The following is a 26,721-nucleotide window of genomic DNA, read 5'->3' on the forward strand; positions in this document are numbered from 1 at the left end:
GCCCCATCTCTACCATGCCCCACCCTTCAAAGTATCTCTAAATTACTGTATGCACCCTACCCTAAATTTCTAACCACTCCCTAAACAGCTTCTGTACAAACAGTCAATTTTGCCCTTAGGGAGAAGTTTGACTGATTATGTAAGCAGCTGTCCTTGTAGCTTTCCCTCAGTTAACACAGCCAGCATGAGGGTGCAGTGCCAATGAACAACCTGAATCAATTTGTTTTAAAATTCTTAAAAACAAAGGTTAACAAATAGAAAGTATCATCTACAACTTATTGGACTAGCTCAATACATTTGTGGCTAGTTTTCCATAACTATGCCTCTTTCATTAGGCTTATTAGAGGTGGCATCTGCTTTCTGATTGAGCATGGATTTTAATAAGAGCAGATGAGTCTAGTTTTTAAGCAAATTTTAACTTGAAAACTGTGTGTTTGTTAGGACAGTGTACAAACATGCTGATCTGGTTTGTGTTAGCTACAAAAAAAATAAAAACCTGAACAGTATTCTTAGTTCTCCCCATCTTTTTGTTACCACTGCTTTGCGTGGGGAAAGGAAGGCTAAAATGTCTGGCATGAAAACACATTTTATTGAAACCATGGTACATGTTGCTGCACGAGTTTAAAAATGAGCACAATTCCAAAGCTATTGCGGGAAGCAAATCCGGAGAGCTACCCACAGGGCTTCCTCACCAGCGCTCCAAAGCAGCTACTAGCTCATTCTTCACGGTGCTGCAGTCCAACATCATGTTCTCTTTTACAAGGCGGCTCACTCTTGGAGAGATAGAAAGGGGATAGAGTAGCTCCTCGCTCCTGTTGTGCGTGCTAGAAAAGTCTGGTGGCGTTCGTTAGTTGGTTTTTTTTTGTAGCTGCGAGTGGCAAAGGGCAGTTTCAGCTACTTGGGACGCTGTGTGGGCTCAGGCCTCTGAAAAACAGATAAACGTCATTAAGATGGGTGATGCCGAGCTGGCTGTTACACCACAGCTGACATCATGATCAGTGCATCACTACCTAAATTTCACAGTCAGTGTGTGAGGTTGGGGTGCATTAGGTTCTTATGGTCACAGAATGTTCCAGCTGTGCTAGAATGTAGGTCTCAAACCCTGTGCATCTTAGTAAGCTTCTGAAACACATGCAATAACTCCAAAAAAAAAGAAGTCAGGATAGATCACACTCTCTCATCCAGCTGTGTCATAGTAACATACTATCTGATGGCAGACAGGCCCGGATTGAGGTGTAGACAACACAGGCAACTGCCTCCGGCACCAAAAGTTTATTTATTTAGAAGCATTTATCATCTGCCTCCACCAATGTTCAGGGCGGGGTATAATAAAAACATTCATGAAAGTAACAAACAAAACAATTATCTGCCTGGCAGAGTTGTACATATCAGAGCGAACAACATGTACAATTTAGTTGTGAGGAGAAAAGAATAGTAACTGGAGAGGAAGGGGGATGGAATATCATTGGTTTTCTTCTTTAAAGAGATGATTTTTTTAAAATAATTTTTTTAAATTATTTTGGGCCCTGTTGTATGTTGCATTTCCCTTGTTCATGTTTTATAGGTTGAAATGCAATGACTGGAAAACTGGATGTTATATGCTCATAAATACTAGCTCCTGTTAGGACCCTAGCAGACGAATTCTGGACACTTTGAAGCATTCTCAAAACATACACAGGAGTACCAATAAGCAAGGAATTGCAATAGTCCATTCCCATGAGGATGAGAGCTTGAAGAACCAAGCAGAAGTCAGTCGTGTTGAACAAGGGCTTCAACCTATATGGCGTAAGTAATTTGAAAAAAAAAAAGATCTTAACTACTTCCTTCACAAGGGCTCACATCAATAAACTGGATTCCAAAATAATGCCCAAATTCTTTACGTGATCTGATACTGTATTTCCAAACCATCAAAAACAAAAGGTGCCCGGCTTCTCACTTACAGGCAGATACAGTACAGTGCGCTCCAGCGGAGCGCACTATTAACCCACGATTGGACGCACGTTTGACGCGCTAGCTTTACCCCTTATTTAGTAAGAGGTAATAGCGCATCGAAAACGCGCGTCCAACCCCCCCCCCCCCAAACCTAAGAGTGCCCGCAACATGCAAATACATGTTGATGGCCCTATTAGGTATTCCCGCGCGATTCAGAAAGGAAAATGTGCAGCCAAGCCGCACATTTTACTTTCAGAAATTAGCGCCTACCCAAAGGTAGGCATTAATTTCTCCAGGCATCAGGAAAGTGCACAGAAAATCAGTAAAAATTGCTTTTCTGTGCACCCTCCGACTTAATATCATGGCGATATTAAGTCGGAGATCCCAAAAGTTAAAAAAAGTTAAAAAAAAAAAATTTTGAAATCAGCCCGTGGGTTGAAAACCGGACGCTCAATTGGTTTCCGAACCCGTGGCTGTCAGTGGGTTTGAGAACAGACACTGGCAAAATTGAGCGTCAGCTGTCAAACCCGCTGACAGCCGCCGCTCCTGTCCAAAAAGAGGCGCTAGGGACGCGCTAGTGTCCCTAGCGCCTCTTTTTGCTATGGGCCCTCATTTGAATACAGAATCGCGCGCACAGGAGTTCGCCCGCTCTCCCGTGACTTTTACTCTATCAGCCCGTTAGAGGGAATCTGCTCAAAATAATGATTTTCTAAATTAAGAGCCAACTAACCGCGAGAGAACCAAGATTTTATAGCCAATATGCAGTGTTGGTCTAGGCATTGTATTTCATAAATGGCAAGAGTAGTGTGCTTGAAGTGGACCGAGAGCCAGCAAAAATCAAAGTTCACATCCTACGTCTCCCACTGACACTCCTTGTGACTTTGGACAAATCACTTATAGCTCTAATTGTGTATCTGAGGCAACAAGAGGTGAATTTTAAAAACTGGACATGTGTTGAAATCGGGAGACGGGCATGCAGCTTGCACGAGCACGTGCCTATCCTATTTTATAAAATGGGCAGATGGGCGCACAAGTACCAATGCATGCACATCTCGCTTCAGAAGGAAAAAAAAGTCATGAGGAGGGCAGGGCAAAGAGATATGCACATAAGTACCTCTGCATCTGGGCGCACAACCCAAGTCCAGTGCTGCATAACTTAAAAACAAAAAACAGGCATCTGTGAGTGGTTTGAAGGGTCTGGGGTAAGTGGGGGGAGTACAAGCTGTATAAGCAGGGGGTTTGGGAGGCCCTAGGAGAACACTGGGTGAACTGGTGTAAGTGCTCCTTGGCTGGATGCACATCCGTTTTAAAATATAAGCAGTTGCACATCTGTAAGGCAACTTATGCTGCTAGGTACGCACAAAGCTAGGTGTGCACACCTAGGCTATTTTATAATGTGCATTTCCTATTATAAAATGACTGCATCTCTGACGCGCACTGATGCGCATGGGTATATAAGCGCCCATGCACCTGTCTCAAAGTTACTGTCTTAAATTGCAAGCTCTTTGGGGCAGAGACTTATCACCATTGTATACTTCTGTGCACTTATAGGCAGCTTATAACAAAATACATAAAATTAAAAAGCCTCTAGCACTATAACATGATATATTGTAACTATCTATATCAGCCTGCCTGCTTGCAAGCACTTCATATCGTTCAGAATTCTGCTGCATGGATTTTGAACAGAACCAGTACATGGGAACACATCACTCCTGTTCTCCAATCCCCTCACTGGCTTCTTGTCTAATTGAGGATCAGCTCTGCACTGCATATTTATAATCCATCATGAGCATTAAGATCAGCCCAATGCAACTTTTGAGAAGGGCCCTCAACATTGTCTGCCCTCCCTGTCGAGACATGCAACAGAGCCTTCTTTGTTATTTTGGGATAAGCTCCCCAAATTACTGGGTACCATGACTTGTACCCGGTCATTCAAGAAGATGCTAAATCTAATTTATTTTTTTTTACTTTATTGATTAAAACTAAAACATAGAACATATTTGAAAGAAAAATAAGGCAAATACAAATTAACATCTATGTCAATTCTCTTTAAGAAGAAAAAATAATCACTTTGTTAAGCCTAATTTAGTCCACTACACATAGGGGTAGATTTTCAAAGGGTTACGTGCATTACCCCCGAAATCCTACCCCTGTGCACGCCGAGCCTATTTTGCATAGGCTCGGCGGCGCACACAAGCCCTGGGATGCGAGTATGTCCTGGGGCTTTCAAAAATGGGTGGTCCGGGGGCGTGGCGGCGGTTCGGAGGCAGGGCCGAATCCTCCGGCTCAGCGATTTCGGAGCGGCCTTGGAGGGAATGGGGAAAGCCATCGGGGCTCCCCTTGGGCTCGGCGCATGCAAGGTGCACAAGTGTGCAGCCCCTTGCACGCGCCGACCCTGGATTTTATAACATGCGCATGCATGTTATAAAATAGAGTGTACATTTGTTCACACCGGGTAGCACGCACAAATGTACCCCGCGCGCTTAAAATTTAAAATAGGTTCCATAGTGAGGGAAAAGAAAAGAACATGAGGGCCTAGGCCTAATGTAAGACACTACTGAAAAAGAACAAAAATATAACAGCACTTCTAGACAAATACATTGCCTCTCCATATAAAGTCATGCTTACGGGACAGGCTGAGATCTGGCATCTAGGAATGCCCTCAACTGCGAAGGGTCAAAAAACCAAACACGTTTTAGTATCATTGAAAGTAACAATGCATTTACAAGGATGAAGAACAGTGCAGGTTGCACCCAATGACAAAATCTCAGCTCTCATGAACAAAAATTTCTCCTACGATCTTGTGTAGCCTTTGCTACATCAGGAAATATCTACAATTTCTGTCCTTTGTAAAGCGATTCATGACAGTGAAAGAAAAGATAAAGATTACTCTCTCGATCTTGTAAAAAGGCAAATATCTCCAGCAAAGTAGCTCTAATAGAGATTATATCTTCCGTATTTTCCAAAAAATCAGATAGACTGGATGGTTTCTCCCTCTCATTTGAAAATTTCTTTGAAATAGGCAAATAGTAAATCTTTGAAAATGGAACTAACACAGCTTCAGGAATTTGTAATATCTCATATAAATTTTGAATAATTCAGATGGAGAAATTAAATTAATCTGTGGAAAACATAATACACGCAGATTTAGAGATCTAGAATAGTTCTCCAAATTCTCTACATGTCAAGAAGACAATGACCAATCCTTAATGTTACTGACCTGAACTTCCTTTACTATTTCCAAAGATTTTTCTACATTGTCAATTTCTTGTCAGCACTCTCCAAATGCTGCTCATGATGTTGAAAATTGGAATGAATATCAAGAGTTAAAATCGCTAATGAGGAAATTGACTTTTCAACAGCAGCCAAGGCAGACCAAAAATTTTCCAATGATACTGACATGGGTTTAACCACATCAGATCTAGCCTTAAGATAACAACCCAAACCTCCTGTGAACAGGGAGTTGGTATTGCTGGTCTCCACAGATGCCTATGTTCCAACCAAGCCTGTCGCAGCATTACTATCTCAGCCCTGGAAAGAATGAAGAGGCCCAACTTTGCCAGACTGCAATCCAATTGCAGCATGCAGCAGAGACGCTGTCCAATGACACATTTGAGTGTTCTTTCAACCACCAAATCCCGGGTGTCGAGGCATGACCGGTCTTCTAAGCAGAGTGAAACCTCAGCTGCCAGCAGGCTGGCCGCCCTTTCCAAGCTAGCCAAGTTAGACACTGAAGTTGTCTAAGGCAAGACCTGGGCATGTTCCAGCATGGTCATCTACCAAGTATGGGGGGGGTAGAGGAGAACTTCTCTCACAGTCCCTTTCCTCTTCTCCATAGAAACGCAAAGTAAGAGAAACAGGAAAGTTTCCAGAGGTATTTCAGGAGAAGTAAGCATTTGCTTCAAGTAATTTATGGGGGAGCCATATGTTTGCTGAATCTGTACACAATACTTTTACACCCTTGAAGGTGAATTTTAAAAGCCCCACGCGCACCAAAGCCAGGAGATATACACATAAGTTGGGCTAGCGCGCGCCATGAGGATTTTAAAAAGCACGCACATATGTCCAGGTATGCGCACAAATTTTTTTTAATTTTTTTTTTTACAAAAAAGGGGCAGGGCATGGGCGTTTCAGGAAATATGAATAAAACCAGCGTGTAAATATTTAAGCTGGGGTTCCTATCCGTGTAACTACTTCTGCTATGGATAACGTGCAACTAATAAAACAAAAAATCAAGGCTAGTTAGCGAGTTTTTAAGGGTAGGGGCTAAAAGGATAAAAGGGAGGCTTATTAGCTAGGGAGGTTAGGAAGTCCTATCCTTTAACTGGGCAAACTGAGAACGGACTGGGGAAACTGGTAATTGCATAGGCATGTGCATCTACTATAATCCCCCCACTCGTGCACATGCAAGCATCCATATAAAATAGCGTGCACGTGTACATGTAATACAGCCTATTTTATATCATGTGTGTATATGTTATAAAATGGCCATGTCCAATCAGCACAAGGCAGTATCCTCCCAGGCTGTAATGTAAGTTTCTTGTATTGTAGCTGCATTTTTAGGGCTCAAATTGAGCTTGGTTATGTATACATTCTTGTTCCATTGATGTCATTTGTCATTGATCTGGATCATACATACAGTTTGCCATCCAGGCAGATAAACTTTCTTTCCAATCAGTCCTCAAGACAAAGGTTCTTTAAGTTTGAAATTATTTATTGTACAGGTAGATTCTACTTACAATTGTTGCATCTCAAACGTAAGCCCCAAGGCAAAGATCTTTGGTAACTGGAGACAGGGTAGCAGGAGAAGGAAGCTTGTGTTGCAGGAGTTAGTTTATGGTAGAGGTAGGGAGCTTGAGGAATATGAGGCTGATTTAGTCTTCAGAAGGCGGCAGTAAAAAAAAGAAGGTAAAAACTTGATTGTTTCAGGAGCTTTACAGAGTGCTACTAGCTCTGAAGCCCGCATGGGCAAGACTGGGCTCTCGCCAAGAGCTGCTAAAGGAAATGCCTCCACAAGCTGGGGGCAGGGAGGGCAAGGTCCAATGGCAGCAAGCCTAAGAACCATGTGACACAGGGGGGGGAACATGAAGGGCAGTCCCTTGAGCCTATAAGGCACCTAGGAAGACTCAAAGTTAGATTGAGGCATTAAAGCTCTTCCTATAGTGAGAGAAAGTGGAGGGGGGAGGGAGCTTCTCTTAAGGGCAAAGGCTCACAGACTTATCATGGGTTACAAAAAGTGTTTCAGTATCAAGAATCCTCAGAACAGACGGACTGCGCTAAACACAGTTAAACTACAGTATATACAGATACAAACATGTACCCACTGCCGGTGACAGAACAGTCATAGTAACTGAAGGTGATTCAGGAATTTTTTTTTTTTTTTTAAATCTAGTATTGTAGATGTTACCTGTATTTTGTAATGTCTAATTGGGAGATTTTGTGTGTGCTACGTTGTAGCCCGCTTCAAAGCTTAGAAGAGTTTGGGATATACATTTTCTTAAATAGATAAATAAGTATTATTGTTAACGAGATTGTGCTATTTCTTCTTAGCTTCATCTGTTTAATTTCCAAAACTGGATATTCAAAAACCTCTCCATTTTTTAAATAGTTTAAAAGGATTACAAAAAGTTCAGACGTGTTGGAAAGAACTAATTAGATCAAAACAGAAGGGTGGATGAGCAGTACCAAAAAATATGGGCACAACTGGAAAAGTTATGTTTTGAGTGGAAGAGCAGCCTAGTGGTTAGAGCAAGAAGCTAAGAAGTAGGAAAGCCAAGATGTACCTGCTGACCTTGAGAAAGCCACTTCACCACCATTGCCTCAAACAAGAAAATACCTCTCGCACCTGAATGTAAAGTACCTTGAGCTATCAATGGAAAGGTACAAGCTAAATCTAAACAATTATAAGCCCAAGGACGTAAAATGGATTAATGCATTTGTAAGATTTAACATTTAAGATTTGGGATTCAATCCCAGCAAAGTGGGATTTTTAGAAATAAAATATCTCCCCTTCTGTCCATAATGAATAATCCCTTTTTTTTCCCCCACCAGAGAAATCTAAAATAACCTTTTAAAAATGGAACGATAAATGGGTACAAAAAAGGTAGCGGAAAATACAGAAAATAAACTTGCGTGCAAATTAAAATGTAATCATTTGCATCTACCTACACATTTACCTGGAAAAAGCTTTGGGATGGGGGTAAAACCATGAAAAGGAAACATTAAGATTCTTCTGGCTCTTCTTCTTCCTCCTTTTCCTTCTCATGAGCATGAAGACGACAGAACGAGCAAGAAAACCAGAAAAGAAAAAAAAAGAGAGCAGTTAGGAACCTTCCTCCTCTCACATTATTCCCCTAGTGATGTCAGACTCTCTCTGCCTTTGCAATCCCTACTAGTAACATCACATTTGATTTCTGAACTGCTTCCTAACCTGTTTTAACAGGGGAGACAAAGTATCCTTGCTTTTAAATGCTTTGTTTCTTTTTTTTTTTTTGTTTAGAAGTGATACAATAAACCAAGATAACTGTAGGAAAATGTGACTAATAAAATTGCTACTATAACAAATGTAATTATAGTAGTGTTGATGGTTCAAGCATTTGTAGACTTTGTATTCATCTAACCAAATAAATAAATAAATAAAACTTTGGGCCGGATTTTAAAAGGGTTACGCGCATAAGTTATAGATTGAGCATTTAAATAATTAAAGGCCATTTGAACTTTACCCACTGTATGCACGTAAAAATAGTTAAGGTCCAATAAAGCAAATCGGAAGGTGGTCCCACGTAGCCAAGGCAAAAAACAACAAGGGGACAACCTTATACCGTGGAAAGATTTATTAATATTTAATTACAGAGCCCGACTCCGGCCAAGTTTCGCCAATTAAGGCTGCATCAGGGGCTAAAAATATATAAAATATGAAAGAATTTAATTTAAAAAAAAAAAAAACTTTTGTCACATCTATACAAATCTCACAATATTTATCAAAAATTATTTTAAAAGAACTCACATGACTTCTGATGTCAAATGAACCTACACAAATAGATTCTTTTGTCAAATTTCAATCTAAAACAAAAATTGCAAAAGGATTTAACATTGAGTGTAACACAATTTAACAGAGCTCAAGATGAACAAATACTAAATTTGCAAGACATTCTCTATTGTAAGACCTATTGAATAAAACCATAGGCATATCCTTCATGGTAACAAAGTGTCACTGTATAATGAAATTGTATCCAGCTACCGTTTGGTAACATGTATCTAAAAAAGCAGTTTTACTCTGTTTATACTTAATTGTAACAAAGATTTACCTCTCTTTATTTTTATATATATATCTGTCATGACTAGTTTATTTCTTCATGGCAATATTAATCTAATTTTTAGTTGAAAATATTTTTTAAAACAAGAGGGGAAAAACGGGAAACTTCAATGTTTACCTTGATCCTGCATATAATTATTTCCACTTCACAATCTGACAGCGTGTCACGCTCAAATTTATGTAGAACTAGGGCAAAAATAAATCGATGTATCTGTAATCTAAAAGGACATATTAAAATAGTCTAAACACTAAAAGGGCACTGTAGATGGATAACACTATAATCCCAATGTCAAAACAGAACTCAAAATAATTATTTATCAATTTCAAAACATTCTTAGCTATTAAAAAGAGAGACAGACACATTTTTCATTTTTTTTAAAAAAACAGGAGGTTCATAATATATTCTATAAGCAGTCAGCCCTATTTCCATCGTTAAGATCCCCATGTCAACTTAAATTGTCCATTGACAATAAAGCTTTTTTGACATGTTTGACACACTAACGAGGATGTGACGTCAGGCTTATTTTTGCACGGTTTTTAAAGGAAACGCATAAAAACAGACTTGGTAACAGAGACGGATTTTTTAGCGATACGAGGACCTGCCTCATTGCTTTTGAGACACTGCAAAATGTAAGTACAAAGCTGTTTTTTTAGAATGAAAGATTGATACAAAGAAAGTGAATATTAATGATGGAAATAGGGCTGACTGCTTATAGAATATATTATGAACCTCCTGTTTTTTTAAAAAAATGAAAAATGTGTCTGTCTCTTTTTAATAGCTAAGAATGTTTTGAAATTGATAAATAATTATTTTGAGTTCTGTTTTGACATTGGGATTATAGTGTTATCCGTCTACAGTGCCCTTTTAGTGTTTAGACTATTTTAATATGTCCTTTTAGATTACAGATACATCGATTTATTTTTGCCCTAGTTCTACATAAATTTGAGCGTGACACGCTGTCAGATTGTGAAGTGGAAATAATTATATGCAGGATCAAGGTAAACATTGAAGTTTCCCGTTTTTCCCCTCTTGTTTTAAAAAATATTTTCAACTAAAAATTAGATTAATATTGCCATGAAGAAATAAACTAGTCATGACAGATATATATATAAAAATAAAGAGAGGTAAATCTTTGTTACAATTAAGTATAAACAGAGTAAAACTGCTTTTTTAGATACATGTTACCAAACGGTAGCTGGATACAATTTCATTATACAGTGACACTTTGTTACCATGAAGGATATGCCTATGGTTTTATTCAATAGGTCTTACAATAGAGAATGTCTTGCAAATTTAGTATTTGTTCATCTTGAGCTCTGTTAAATTGTGTTACACTCAATGTTAAATCCTTTTGCAATTTTTGTTTTAGATTAAATTTGACAAAAGAATCTATTTGTGTAGGTTCATTTGACATCAGAAGTCATGTGAGTTCTTTTAAAATAATTTTTGATAAATATTGTGAGATTTGTATAGATGTGACAAAAAAGTTTTTTTTAAAAATTAAATTTTCATATTTTATATATTTTTAGCCCCTGATGCAGCCTTAATTGGCGAAACTCGGCCGGAGTCGGGCTCTGTAATTAAATATTAATAAATCTTTCCACGGTATAAGGTTGTCCCCTTGTTGTTTTTTGCCATAAAAGTAGTTATACACATTCTTGAGGCATTGTTAAACCGGGGTTAGGCAACGATATAGCTATTAGTCTCTTGAAAAGTAGCAGCATAAACAGAGCAACATTTTTCTATTTGTGAGTGGAGAAGTGGGGGATCACAGCATAAATTTCAGGTAGACCCTGAACAGTTTTATCGAAGGGAGGGGGGGGTTCTACCACAGGACACTGATCAGCTGTAAGCGGAGAAAGGATGGAAAGCCACAGTCTGAGAGCACATTACCTCTGTTACTGGTTCTTCTTCCTCTTCTTCCTACATTGAAGGGGGAAAGAAGTGAAGAGAAGGATAAGGAAATAAACACAACACAAATAAATGGTACACGAGAATGGAAAGGGTTATAGAGGAAGCAATCACAATCAATGGAGATACCCTAGGTCAGGTTTTCCCCGAGCTGAATATGCATGGCTCATGAGAACCAGAGTAGCCTTCCCTTGGCGTTAGGACTTCTATGCAGCCAAAGTCTCTGGAGACGTGAGCACCATGCGTTTCCCTGTTCCACGGCTTCCAAGCCAGAGTTTCCCAGCTTTTTAGTAAGAATTGCTTGCTTAACCTCTCAGTTAATTTACTGCTCTAAATAAGCAGCTTCTGCACGTCTTTCCACTGATATGTATCGGTGGTTCCCAGAGCTGTCCAGCAAGACACCCCCCCACCCCCAGTCAGTTGGGTTTTCAGGATCTATGCAATGAACATGTATGGAAGAAAGTTGATTGCAGTGGAGGCAATCTGCATACAGATCTCTCACATGCATATTTACTGTGGACATCCTACAACCCAGACTGGCTGGGGGTCTCCCAGGATAGGAATGGGAGCCACTACGATAGACAATTATTTATCCATGACGTTATGAAGTGGGGGAACAAAGCAGGCTATTGGTATAAAAATAGACATTCAAGATGGACCACCTCTTATCTATAGATCAGCACTAACCTAATCCCTGTGCTTATAAACAGTGGCTCTGAGTGAACTTTCATAAATGTGCTGTTATTGCAGGGGTGGGCAATTCTTGTCCTCAAGGGCCACCAAGCAGTCAGATGTTCAGGATACTCCTAGTGAATATGTTATGTATGCAAACTGATCTCATTCATATTCATTAGGGATATCCTGAAAACCTGACTGATTGGTGGCCCTCAAAGACTGGAATTGCCCACTCTGTGTTATTGCCATCTCAGTAGGTCACTTCTGCCAATGAGGCACTGCATCCTGGTAAAGCAGACATAAATGTATTTTCCCTCCCTTCTCCCTGGCTACTCTCTTTGCTGGCTCAAAGTACGCCAGCTCTGCAAAGAGAAAAAACATGGACTCTTACTCCAGAATTAAACCAGAGTCCAGAAAGGCAAAGGGACTTTATTTATATTCTGCTTTTTTGGCTATAAGGAGTGTCAAAACCAACTTGGATGGGTTTGTTTTTGGTTTTTTTTTAAATTTAAAAAAAAAAAGTTTCCAAGCAAAACAAACCAAATTTATAGGACTGCAAACCGCAGGGGGCCATAAGCTCCTCCACAATTTTCTAACCAGTTTCTTTAAGTGATGTTTTCTTGTCGACAATCAGAATAAAACAGAATATAAACAGTAAGCGACAGTAATGCCATGCTGTGTCTCAGTATCCAGCTGTCCATAATCAATCATATAGTAAAATGTTACATTATATTTGCATGCCTCCTTCTTAGACATCCCCCAAAACAAACCAACTAAGCAAATATCCCCAAAGCTTAAGCATTAAAATAAGCCAACCAAGGGGACCATTATCTTTCTAAATTAGAGGAAGCAGCCTCTTGCTGCATAAGTTGCTTTTTCCCTTAGAAGTGCATGAAATATCAGCAAGCCATTCAGATGTTAACATCATAATTAATATTTCTTCCCATTTAATAGTGAGGCGTCTCCTAGCTGGTGCTGACGAATGCACACTGTATAAAACTGACCTCAAGTCACCTGCAAATTCATTAATAAACACAGCACATGCTCCGAAGGCAACGGTATCCCCATCACTCAATTAATCGTCACAATTACCGTATTTTTCGCTCCATAAGACGCACCTGACCATAAGACGCACCTAGGATTCAGAGGGGGAAAATTAAAAAAAAAAAAAAATTGTGCTAAACCGGCTCTGCGTCTGGGCGTCTTATGGAGCAAATTAGGGGAGTGCATAGTTTTTTTTTTCTCCCCATTTTGTTTTTGGGTCTGGGGAGGGCCATTTCGGTCCACTCCCCAGATCAGAAAATTTTTCTTTCTGTGGGAACCCCCAAAACCCCCCCCCCCATCCCAACCCTTTAAATTAACAACCTCCACCCCCCTGACCCCCCCAAGACCTGCCGAATTAATTTCCTGCAACCCCCCACCCTCCTGACCCCCCAAGACCTGCCAAACGTCCCTGGTGGTCCAGCGGGGGTCCAGGAACGATCTCCTGGGCGTGAGCCGTCGGCTGCCAGTAAACAAAATGGCGCCGACGGCCCTATGCCCTCACTATGTCAGTGAGACCGACCGCTGCTATTGGTCGGTCTCAGTGACATAGTGAGGGCATAGGGCCGTCGGCGCCATTTTGTTTACTGGCAGCCGACGGCCCTATGCCCTCACTATGTCACTGAGACCGACCAATAGCAGCGATCGGTCTCAGTGACATAGTGAGGGCATAGGGCCGTCGGCTGCCAGTAAATAAAATGGCGGCGACGGCCCTATGCCCTCACTATGTCACTGAGACCGACCAATAGCAGCGGTCGGTCTCAGTGACATAGTGAGGGCATAGGGCCGTCGGCTGCCAGTAAATAAAATGGCGGCGACGGCCCTATGCCCTCACTATGTCACTGAGACCGACCAATAGCAGCGGTCGGTCTCAGTGACATAGTGAGGGCATAGGGCCGTCGGCGCCATTTTGTTTACTGGCAGCCGACGGCCCACACCCAGGAGATCGTTCCCGGACCCCCGCTGGACCACCAGGGACGTTTGGCAGGTCTTGGGGGGGGGTCAGGAGGGTGGGGGGTTGCAGGAAATTAATTTGTCAGGTCTTGGGGGGGGGGGGGGTTGTAGGAAATTAAGTCGGCAGGTCTTGGGGGAGTCGGGGGGGTGTTTGTTAGATTTTTGTTTGGTTTTTTTTTTATATTCGCTCCATAAGACGCACATACATTTTCCCCCCACCTTTGGGGGAAAAAAAGTGCGTCTTATGGAGCGAAAAATACGGTATCTCTCTCTCCAGTAAAAGCAGATTTGCCGCATTGCCATCTGCGTCAATGAATCAACACCCCATTTACATTTCCTACAAATAAAACCCTCTAGATGAAGTTCCTGATCTTCCTTCGTTTGGGAGAAGGGTACAGCATGTAAGTTACACTCAGGCCTATCCAGTACCGAGCGGTAGGAAGAGCTGCGTTAGTGCCTATGGCACCCGCGGTTACCGCCCGCACAGTGCAGCTCACCTACCGCTCGATCCTGAACACTAATTATATGTAAATGTAAGCCGCGTCCGAAAAGCCTTAGGCCCGCGCAACCCAGGATACTGGATAGAGCGCCTATACAGGATCCTGGGTGCGCGGGCCTAAGGCTTCACGCCACGCTGGTATCTGTCATTTCAAATGGAAATGACAGATACCAGAAGTCGGGACTGCCAGTCCCCCTCCCCTCCTCCCGAAGCAGGGCGCGAAAAGCAGCCTTGCTCCGGGAGGAGGGGAGAAGAGACAGCGGCGAAGCTTTCCCCCAGCCCGAACCCGACCCGGACCCCCAACCGGACCGCTGTCAGTCTGTTCTCCTCCTCCCGGAGCAAGGCTGCTTTTCGCGCCCTGCTCCGGGAGAGGGGAGAAGAGATGACAGCGGCGAAACTGAGCGGCGAAGCCCGAACCCGACAAGCGACGAAACTGAGCGGCGAAACTAAAAAAAAAAAAGAAAAGCAATTTTTTTTTTTTTCAAAATTGACAATTTTGGTTTTGGGATCTTGACAGATCCCAAAAGTAAGTCGCTTTTGGACGCAAGCAAAACTTACTTTTTACAGCCATCTGCAGGAACACGACCTGGCTCCGTAGCTCCTCCCGAAGACAAAGATGGCCGCCTGCACGGGGAAAGCGTGCAATTGGCCGCTCAAGACGTGACATCGTGACGTCACGTCTTCAGCGGCCAATTGTACGCTTTCCCCGTGCAGGCGGCCATCTTGTCGGGAGGAGCTACGGAGCCAGGTCGTGTTCCTGCAGATGGCTGTAAAAAGTAAGTTTTGCTTGCGTCCAAAAGCGACTTACTTTTGGGATCTTGACAGATCCCAAAAGTAAGTCGCTTTTGGAAAAAAACCAAAATTGTCAATTTTGAAAAAAAAAAAAATTGCTTTTCTTTTTTTTTTAGTTTCGCCGCTCAGTTTCGTCGCTTGTCGGGTTTGGGGTTGGGGGGCCGGGTCGGGTTCGGGCTTTGCCGCTCAGTTTCGCCGCTGTAAAAAGTAAGTTTTTAAATTTTTTGCAGGTGTCCAGGCTGGGGGAAAGCTTCGCCGCTGTCAGTGTCCCCCCTCCTCCCGGAGCAGGGCGGCTTTTCCGCCCTGCTCCGGGAGGAGGGGGGACACTGAAAAGTCGCTTTGCCGTTGCAGTCTCCGTGGCAGCCCCAGTCCGGACATCGGAGGGGGGCTGCAACGTTTTTTTCACTTTTTTTTTTTTTTTGGCTTCGGGAGCAGGGGAGAGGACTGGGGCTGCCACGGAGACCGGCACCCATGATCGCGGCGGGGGCAGGTGAGCGGGGTCTGGGGGAAAGCTTGCCACCTACCCTTACCCATGCCTCTACCGCCTGGGTCAGGGTAGGCGGTAAGTTTGCAGGTTAAACGCGCGAGAAAACGGCAGGGAAAGGTAGCGTTAGTCACAGCGCGGGTTACGGGATGCTAGGGGAATAGCTAATTGGCTCGTTTGCATGCAATATCGAGCTAATTCGCTCGTTTGCATGCAATATATATCCCGCGGGCGGAAGGGGTTACCCGGGGAATTTAGGACGCGGTAGAACTAGGTTAAAGGGGATTCGGGATCGCAGGAAGGGCTAACGCAGCCGGAACGTGAGTTAGAAGCGGCTTAGGAGCAGGGTAAACACGGCCGCACTTTACAGGATAGGCCTGACTGCTTGGCAAGACTTCGGTTAAGCTCATTTTCTGTGGAGGTTTCCCCCCCCCCCCTAATTGTGTGTAAAAAAAAAAAAAAGCCAAAGTGAAGAGACTGGAAGTCATGCATACGACTTCTAAACCTTGATACTTTTATCATAAAATTGAAATGATGTTTTTAGGTTTTCATTTTTTAAATGTTGCTGCCATTTCAGTGTGTAATTTATTTTCTCTCTTTCATTTTTAACTTGCCAACCACAAAATGACCCCGAAGCCTTGCTCTATGTTATGGCACAGCAGAGCACAGCAAGCAACCCTCTCTCTACCTTGGTCACAGGAGATTCTTCTTCATCCTGAAGCAATCAGGGGGGGAAAAGAAAGAGAAAGGTTAGATTTAAGCTAAATCTCTTTACAGGGAGCAGGCATGTTGATAAATAAATAATGCAGTGGAAAACACGAATATACAGCATATGCATACAGGAAAAAGAATAATTCATGGTAAGGTCACTGGGATTGCTGGAGGAAACAGCCCATGGCACAATATTTCACCAACATCAGAATCTCTGCCCGGGCCCCAACGAGGCGAGAACCTTGTACGAGGTAAATACTAATCACTTCTGCCTTCCATGCGCCTGGTAATCTCTGGACACCTCCAGTTAACACATCTAAGTTTTAATGTTTACCCATGCATTTATATAAATTGTCAGATATCAGAAGAGACAAAATGCAATCCAATCCTGAGTTTTATTTATTTACTAACAGAGGAGAAATAAGTGGTTTGACGGGGGGGGGGGGGGGGGGGGTAGCCCTCTTTCCTACTGTAGTAGCCTGAAAAAGCAGAATATAAATTGACTAAATAAATCAAACATAGAATCAGGTATCTAAGGGTTGCAATTAGTAAGACTCAGGCAGGAAGCAGATTGTGTTAGTTGTTGGGCTAACGTTCCTTTTAAGAAAAATTAATAGAAAATCTTTTCTTTTTGTGCACCCAAACATAATAGCTTCCTGATCTAACTGGACAAAGCATGAACCAGATGCTACACTACAATACTGAGAAAAATAATTCTGAGTGCTGCTGCCCTGTTTGTCATTATTAATTTGTACTAATATCCTCCCTGAGGTATCTCAAGTTTGAATAGATTACAAAAGTCACAAGTGACCTCAGGGGTCACTGTCACAAGAAAGGAAATGTACCTTTTAAACCAGCAGACAAACACACAATTATAACTAACATCTTCAAAGAAAACAGAAAAGCAAAGTAACACAAAAGGGAGGAATAAAGCCGAGGATTAGCCAAATTTATCCCTAGAGAATCTTAATGCACACTGAAAGTTTAATGCATAACAATATCAGGCCTTCGGGCACCGCCAGATTCACTGCCTGTAGCAGAACATTTATTTTTAGGTCCTAGTTGGAGGAACACTGGGAAGAATTTCCCAGGAAAACTGTGACCATGAGAATCTGTACCAGAGGAAATTCAGTAGGGAAAAGTCACTTATGTCTAGTGCTGCTTAAGGAAATGGGCTTTTTAGCATGTTAATTCACTTTTTCTTTACACAGAAATGCCAGTGATAATCAACAATCAGCTAATCTAATTATCTGCTTCTTAAAAGGTAAACTCTCTCTCTCTCTCTCCAGTTTCTTCCCCTTTCCCAAGGCAATCTGCCTAAGTCAGTGATGGCCAACCTTTTGAGCTCAGTGTGTCAAAATTCATTAAAAAAAACTCGGGTGGTGTGTCACTTCTAGAAAAATCCATAATTTTGTGATATTTGTAGCTCTAATCAATAAAGTTATAATTTTAATATGTACTGTATTTATTAATAAAGCAAAAACAAATAATTCTTTACCTTACCTGCTTAGTGACTTTTTTGTTGCTGAATTTTATTGACTAAATCTTCAATTGAAGGTTGGTATTTCGTACACTTCAAGTCCAAGCAAGCGTTACAAACTTCATCTGTCAGTCGGTTTCTTTTATTGGCTCCCATTCATTTTCACACCACTCCCTCCCCATCCCCCAGGCATGCACACATTCATTCTCACACACACAGACCCTCAGGCAGGCACCCATGCATTCACACACATACACCCCCAAGCAGAGTCCCATTCATACACATTCACACACTAAAGGTAGACCCCCCCTCTCTTTCTTTTGCCAGCAACCTCGGAACCTCTCTCATTCCTCTGCTGCCACCGTCACTGCTGCCACATGACTATTGGGGAGGTGCCGATTGCTGCTACTGGCACTGAAGCCCATTCTGCTGCCTCCTCTGTGCAGGCCCCGTGGGCTTCCACTTTCTCCATGCTGATCTCGTACATTGTGAGATCCGTAGAGAAAGTGCTATTCTTGCACATTCCCAAAGATTACATGTGCCAATCACTAAAAAGTAAATTTTTTTTTTTTTGCCTTTGCTGTCTGATCTTAGTTTTCTAATTGGTTGGTCAAACGCTTTTTTTTTTCCACCTTCCCTTTCTTATTTTTTTGCCAATTCCTTTTATATTGTCTTTTTTTCTGTTTCTTTTCTCTCCATCTTCTTCCCTCAAACACACAGTCAGGTTCTCATTCTCACATGCATTTCTCTCTCACACACAGGCTCTCTCTCATACAATCATTCATACACACAGGCTCTCACTGGCACATGCTCGCTCTCTCTCTCTCTCACACACACACACACAGAGGCTCTCACATGCAAACATTCAGGTCCTCACTCTCACACACAATCTCATACACGCACACTCTACAGACCCTCAGCCTCTCTCTCACCTCTGGGCCTCCTCTTCGCGGATCGCTGCAGAATGGGCTCTGCAGTGGCCCTGATCTTCTCGGGCCCGTGGCAGCCCTGCTACCGGGCCTCTTCCTCTTCTCGGACCACTGCGACTTGGAATTCATGGTGGCCCGTAAACGCAAATGCTGCTCCTCTTCTGCACGCGCTGATGCTTCTGCTCCTTCCTGTCCACGCGGCTCCGGCAATGTTTACTTCCGGGGCCGCACAGGAAGGAGTGCGATCTTTGTCTTGAGCCTCATCACTGCGCCACATGAGCCTCCCTGCGCCCGGGGGCATTGGTGGAGGGGTCCGGAGGGTAGGGGGATACTAAAAAAAACAAATTTTAAAGGGTCGGCGCAGCTGAAAAAGAAAAGGCTCGGCGCAGCCGATAAAAAAAAAATAAAAATTCGATAGTCCTTGAAATGCTGCGCGTCATAGGTTAGCCATCTCTGGCCTAAGTGCTGTTGCCTTCCCTTGCAGGCAGAGGGCTGTCTTCTCCAATACTATGCCTGCAGCACAGTTCTTGTACCAGCAGGAGTCGCCACCACCACGCTAGCCACCTTAATTCCCACCAAGGACTACAGCAAATCGCTCGCAATGTGCCTAAGCCCTGTTGAACAGGGGATTTCAAACCTGAGTTTCAAATCCAAGCTAACTTTAACAAAAGAGATGCAAAGTGCTCAGAAAATACAAACCAAATGTTAACTACCACCCATTTAAAAATGGTATGTGCCAAGTTACTCTGAAGTTTCATGTTATGTCAACAATAAAGCAACTTGGGCAGAGATTTGACCTTGTAAGTCTGTCTAAAGAAGATCACTTATCTGTTTCTAAGATTTGTTTTTCTTAATCTTGTAAGGCACTCCCTCTCAGTATGAACAATTTAGAAGCATGCCCCCAGATTCCAGGTACTGAACTTGGTGAGTGGTAATGACATGCTGTGTGTGTCTGGCTTTGCTTACAGAGACAGTAGCAGTGTAAGGTGCGCTGGGGGTCCAGGCTGACAATATATCTGCTCAGAGTTGCGCCGAGGGATATAGATCTTGGGCAGACCTGCAGAGAGGGACTTAGTACACACGGAGACTGTGGGCCCTTCCTTCATTTTCCTGAGGTAACAGATGACAGCAGATAAGGACCAAAGACACTGCTGAAACTAAGGATGCTTTCCAGCTGTCAGCCAATCCAAGTCTGTTTTTGTCGTCTTCTCTCTTTGGTCCTCTCCCCTTATTAGTACATGAACATACAAGTCCTGATGCTTAAACCAATGCCCAGACCCCCCCAAATCTTTTATCCAATATCTCAACCCGGTTTGTAACTATAGCTATCCCAAGCAGGCTTAAATTCTGTCAGAGCAGGTAGATTATTTCCAGCATCCAGCACGCTCAGTAAAGAAATATTTCCTGTAACCTCTCTCCTTTCTTCCTTCTTCCACATCACTGAAGTCTGCTCAGTATTTGAATGTTTCTACCAGTTCCACCTTCTCTACGGACAGTAAAAATAGGGTTAGGGGACCCATACAACAGGATGGGCAACTGTGACTGTCCATCCTTCATTTGCCTAAGTTCCACAAAATCCTAAAGAAGCCGGCTTTGTTTAACCAGTACTGCTGCTTAGGAAAATCAGGTTTTTAGGTTTAGCAGAAGATTAATCAGAGAAACAAAGAAAAGACGGCAGAAAAGGACCAAATGGTCCATCCAGTCTGCCCAGCAAGCCCACAGCAGCATCTGCCGTGCTTAAAAGATTCCCAGTCCATAAAAGTCGGGCCCTCGTTAGTTGCTGTTTGAATCCAATTCCCCATTACCCCTTGCCATTGAACAGAGAATAAATGTCGAGTTGCATTAAAAGTATCAGGCTTATTGGTTTAGGTTAGTAAAATCCACATCAGCAAGTTACCCCCATGCTTGTTTCCTTAGACCATAGATGTTGGGGCCCTTATTGCTGCTGTCTGAATCCAATTTCCCTTTTCTCCTGCTGTTAAAACAGAGAGAAATGATGGAGTTGCAACAACAGTATGAAGGCTCATTGGTTAAAGGTAGTAACCACCACTCAGGCAAGTTACCCCCATGCACTCATTTCTTCATTTCCATCCTGTAGTCTTTAGGGATCCACAGTGTTTATCCCATGCCACTTTGAATTTTTCTTCATCTTCACCACCTGCTCCAGAAGGACATTCCAGGCATCCACCACTTTCTCCATGAAGAAATATTTCCTGACATTGGTTCCGAGTCGCCCTCCCTGGAGTTTCATTTCATGACCCCTAGGTTCTACTGATTTCTTTCCATCGGAAAAAGTTTGTCAATTGTGCATCATTAAAATCTTTCAGGTATCTGAGGGTCTGTATCATATCTCCCCTGCACCTCCTCTTCAAGTGTATACATATTCAAAACCTTCAGCCTCTCCTCATAGGTCTTCTCACACAGACCCCACACCATTTTGGTTGCTCTTCTCTGGACTGCCGCTATCCTGTTTTGTTCTTTTTGAGATATGGACTCCAGAACTGAACACAGTACTCCAGGTGAGGCCTCATCAAGGACCTGTACAAGGGGATTATTACCTCCTTTTTCTTACTGGTTATTCCTCTCTATGCAGTCCAGCATTCTTCTGGCTTTAGCTATCGCCTTGTCACATTGCTTGGCCATCTTTAGATCTCCAGACACTATTACCCCAAGATCCTTCTCTTAGTCCATGCACATCAGTCTTTCATCCCCCATCACATACAGATCTTTTGGATTACCGCACCCCAGCTGCATGACTGCACTTCTTGACATTGAATCCCAGCTACCAAGTCTTCAAGCACTCTTCCAGCTTTATTAAATCATTTTTCATTCTCTCTACTCCTTCAGGTGTGTCCACTCTATTGCACATCTTAGTATCAATAGAGCGAATTTTCCTCCTCCTCCTCCTCCACCCTCACTTCATTCACCATCCCCATTCCTTTAGCCCCTGCCACACTTTAATTTTCTGAACTCATGGAGGAGGAAACTGTCCATCTTCTCTACTCCTTCAAAGCCACTTGTTCCTTTGACATCATCCAGCTCCTCAGTTTTAGCTCCCCTGCACTTATTCCCTCCTCTGTCGATCACTTGCCACTGAAGTTGTCCCATCTTCCTTCAAACATGCTGTTAACACACTCCTCCTCTTCTTTTATGCATTTAAACTGCTCAAACGCGCCATTCTCTTCTGTTATCTTGACTTTCTCTTATCTCAAATTGTTCTGCATCCACTCTAGTCTGGATTTTGCTTTCTACATTCCACAGAAACTGCTCCTGCTAAAGTCTCCAGTGATCTCTTCATAGCCAAAGCCTTTACTCGATCCTCATCCTCCTTGACCTATAACTCCTGCTTTTAACACCAATGATCATTGTCTACTCCTTGATACTGTACTCCATTGGATTTCAGGACTCTGCTGTTGCATTTGGCAGACCGCAGGCTGGCCCTGTGAACCACTGCATGCACCTCCCTGCCCGGAGCACCTCTCTTCTCTTCTGACACAGTATGCCAACTCCAGACACCACACTCAGTTGTGGCCTGACCACTGCCTGCCTCTGACCTTTGCCCAAATCTCAGAGTCACCTGACCTCAGCTTGCCTACAATCCAAGCAACCCTAGGACCTCCTCTTCTGCCATCAACAGAGACCCTTCCTTCTGGCCCCGGCACCTTAAGACTCAATCCATAGGGAATGAGAGCTGGTACAGACGAAGCTCCCACTGGGATTCTGCCTCTTCTGGGTCCGCCTGCTGACAATGGGAACCTGCAGGGCTCCTCCTTGCAGGTAGCACCAATCCTGCCTTGGCCGAAGGGTCCACAAATGCAACAGGTTGCTAAGCCATGAATCCAGCAGGCTTGACATCCTTGCAGGCCATACCAGGTCTAGCTCACAGGCTGCTTGATCAGCAAAGAACTCGAACTCCTTGTCACTTCCATGGATCAGCTATCTGCTTGCCTCGATGCTTTGACTATCTTTGCAATGTCCCCTTCACTCGCACTGATACCGCTACCTCCCATAGCCTCCAGTTGTTTTATACCACTGTTTCCGGCTTCACCTAGTGGTTAGAACAGTGGGCTATGAACCAGGAGACCAGGGTTCGAGTCCCGCTCCTTGTGACCTTGGGCAAGTCACTTTACCCTCCATTGCCTCAGGTACAAACTTAGATTGTAAGCCCTCTGCGGATAGGGAAATACCTACAGTACCTGAATATAATCCACTTTGAAGCGCTGTGAAAAGTGGAATATAAATAAATTAAATAAATCTTAATGTATTGGGGGCCCCAAGAGTGCCATATGCACTTTCTACTTCAAGCACCACTATTCCCCAATGACCAGACAAAGATTATATATATTCTTTTTCTGTTTGAATGGAACAGCCTTAGATTGGGCCTCTCCCCTTTGGGAATGAGAGGATCACTTCTTGCTCAACTTGCAGCAGTTCAGAAACATCTTTGAGGAGCCTGGCCATGCAGCAACCATCGCTTCTGACTTACTTCACCTTCACCAAGGCTCCAGAACCCTGGCAGAGAATATGTAGAAATTTGGATGCTGGCGACAGAGCTTAACTCGCAAGAAGACAGCTTAGTCACAATCTTCCTTGAAGGCATCCCTTCCAAAATCAAAGATGAGCTTGCTGCCTGGGATCCTCCTACTTCACTAGAAGAGCTCAGCACCCTGAGGGGCAAAACTGATAGCCTTATACAGCAAAAGGCTCAAGAGACCTGTTCAGCACAAAAGAGCATCACATTAGTGCCTCAGTTTCAGAGTCTGCTCTCAACACTGGCTACTACTTCAACCTCTCTTCCCCCCTGAAGAACTAATGCAAATGGGACATTTGCATTAGCTCTCCCAGAGGAGAGGCTCCATCACAAACAGCAGGACCTCTGCCTGTACTGTGTGGCTCAGATTCACCTATTGGCCCACTGAGATCCGAAACTTCAATGCCTAGGGGCCATTCCAGCTCCGCAATTACTACTGTCTGTGACCCTGAAGTTAGGCTCCACACACTTCTCCATGAAGGCTTTTGTGGATTCCAACTCCAGAGGAAATTTTATCTTGAAGGAACTCAACAATCAACTTCTGATAGTCATGGTCAGTATGATCTCTCCCTTGGGTAATCTCCTCCGTTTACAGAGATCCTCTCCCAGGCCAAATTATACTGACACCTGTGTCCTTACGTACCGGTCTTCTGCAACTAGAAAAGCACACTCTGCACGCAATCTCCTGAACCATCCTCCCTTTTATCATGGCTCCAGCAGCATCAACATTTCGATGGGCTACCTTACAATGCGTCTGATGGGGCCGTGACTGCATACATTCCTGCCTGGAGCCTGTAGAACCTCCTCGTCCTATGATTGTGGCTACCTTACTTCCTGATCTTCTTCCACAGTATGTGTACTACAAGCACATCTTCTCAAAGAAAAAAAACTGAGATCTAGCCACCTCATTGCACATATGATTGCTGCACTGAACTCATGCCAGGAGCCAAGCTACCATGTGGACTGGTTTATCCCTGGTCTCTTCCAGAAACCAGGCCATGTCTGACTACATTCGGGAAAATCTGGAGCATGGAGTGATCCGCCCTTCTTCATCACAAAAAAAACAAAACAAGACAGTTCCTTCAGGCCGTGCATGGACTACAGGGGCCTGAATGCCATCATGAAGGAGGATTGTTACTCATTACCTCTGATAACAGAACTCTTCAACTGCCTACAAAGCACCAAGATATTCACCAAGCTGGATCTCAGGGGTGTATATAACCTTACTCATATCAAGGCTGGAGATGAATGCAAAACTGTATTTAACACTTGCAATGGACATTAAGAATACTTAGTCATGCCCTTTGGGCTTTGAAACGCCCCAGCAGTTTTCCAGAAAATGGTCAACAAGCTTTTTCATGACCTTCTCTACACCTGTGTGGTTGTATATCTAGATGTCATATTGATCTTTTCCCAAACTCTGAGCCGAGACGTGTGCATTTTCTTGCAATGTCTGTGAGAAGAAAACCTCTACGCCAAGTTGGAAAAATGTCTCTTTGAACAAGAGAAGCTTTGAACAAGAGAAGCTTTGGATATATAGTTTCACAAGATGGATTTCAGATGGACCCTGCTAAGCTATAACATAACAAATTTGTCACACATCACCTTTTGGGTTCGTTTTATAGATTATTTTTTTCATTTGGAAAGATTCTGTAACATCTACACCGGTTCTCCCAATGCATTAAAGCACAGGATCTTCATCTACAAATTACTATTCAACACTACCGAGCAGATCTCTGTGAGCGATCGAGATCCAATGCCCATTTTTAAAACTGTACATTGGACACACCAAATTAGCCATAAAGACACACATTATACGGCACAATATACAGACCAAGAAACTTGATTCTACAATAGTGAAACACTGGTTAGATTACAATCACTCATTAGCAGAATTAATGTTTTTTGTTACACATTGTTTACATTTTCACAGGGGTGGCAATGTCTCTCACAGCTTCAAGACAGGGAGCAACAGTTTATTTACAAGTGGCAAACTACTGCTCTAGTTGAATGTATTAATTTTATCATGTACTGTGAATATAGTTCGAGTCCTGTAGTGACTATTGTGAAAATTTCATTGTAAATGATAAAACATACAATGAAAACATCACTATGCAAACTGTGTCATATTATATCTACACATAATATGTAAGTTTAAGAGTTTCTCTTGCATTTTTTGATTTAGAAGAATTTTTATTGTATATAGTTAATTTTTTTACATCATATGATTATTTCATTGTTGTGTGAATCTTTGCTGTGACTACAATCCTCACCCCCCCCCCCCCAAAAGAAGCTATCAATAGTGAAACAAAAAGGATTTTGTCGGGATACGAGGATTCAAAACCACACCATAAGCAGGGACATGAAGAACCCATTTGTCATATATTATAATTCAGCGATTTTTGGGATATTTCATCCTATTTTTGGATTCACCACATATTTGGACTTGAGGTCCTCACTTGTAATTATTGAATGTTTTATCAGCTAGTTCAGATTTGATCACATGATATAATGCTCAGGTGTTATTTTAAGATGATTGTTTGATATATGTAGTCCCACAATTCTTTTTTGTACTTGACTTATTTGAATATATTTTTGCTTAAGATTTGTTTGTAAAATCGACAGTGTTCCACCTTTTTTTTTTAAACAGTACAGTGCAATTCTGGAATATTTTAGTATATTTATTTATTTATATTTAAGTTTTTCTATACCGGCATTCGCGATAGATATCGCATCATGTCAGTTTACAATTAACAAGTGGATAGGGGAACAAGAGGCAAAAAATAACATTGATCTTAGTAATAATAATAATAATAATAATAGTAGTAAAAAACATATTAAACAAGAGCAGGCTAAGGAATGCAGTTACAATAAAACAAGGGAGTAATATAACTTGGATCATAGAAAAGAAGCAGGGGTTTAAATAGAGAGAACATACATGCCAGTCAATGTGCTTATAGCATTGATGAGTTGCCCTTATGAGGTAGGGATATTAATTACCATGATTAAGGCAAAGTTTGAGCGACTAGTTAATAATGGAATAGGTTCAGTTTAGTTCAGGAAAGGCTTTCATGAATAGCCACGTTTTAAGTCTTTTCCTAAATGTAGGAAGGCAGGGTTCCTGTGTATTCTGCCTTTTGTATTTTCTAATATACTGTATAATATATATGTATCTATACATAGTAACTGATCTTGGGGGGCTACAATCAATTGCATGAATGGAAGGGGGGCTATGGCTCATAAGAAATTGCCATACTGACTCAGACCAAGGGTCCATTGAGCCCAGCATCCTGTTTCCAACAGTGGCCAATCCAGGCTACAAGTACCTGGCACGTACCCAAACACTAATTAGATCCCGTGCTACTGATGCCAGTAATAATGGCTATTCTCCTCCATGAACTTATCTAAACCTTTTTTAAACCCAGCTACATTAAGGATCACCCTCCCCAATCATTTCCTAAGACCA

At 42.6% G+C, this 26,721-nt stretch overlaps 1 protein-coding gene across 2 annotated transcripts in view; it reads right to left on the reverse strand.

Annotated features, from left to right (window-relative positions):
- Positions 1–568: 568 nt before the first annotated feature.
- The window catches only part of LOC115076616 (SH3 domain-binding glutamic acid-rich-like protein), a 91,138-nt gene continuing 64,985 nt past the window's right edge, over positions 569–26,721 (reverse strand). For both annotated transcript variants that reach the window (XM_029578260.1, XM_029578261.1), the window contains 4 exons: positions 16,293–16,319; positions 11,142–11,171; positions 8,109–8,189; positions 569–924 (listed from right to left, as the gene is read on the reverse strand). In XM_029578260.1, coding sequence (XP_029434120.1) covers positions 8,154–8,189; positions 11,142–11,171; positions 16,293–16,319 — 93 coding nt within the window. In that variant the 3' untranslated portion in view covers positions 569–924; positions 8,109–8,153. The remainder of the gene's footprint in view (positions 925–8,108; positions 8,190–11,141; positions 11,172–16,292; positions 16,320–26,721) is intronic.

Source organism: Rhinatrema bivittatum, chromosome 15 (genome assembly GCF_901001135.1).
Source record: "Rhinatrema bivittatum chromosome 15, aRhiBiv1.1, whole genome shotgun sequence".
NCBI lineage: Eukaryota > Metazoa > Chordata > Amphibia > Gymnophiona > Rhinatrematidae > Rhinatrema > Rhinatrema bivittatum.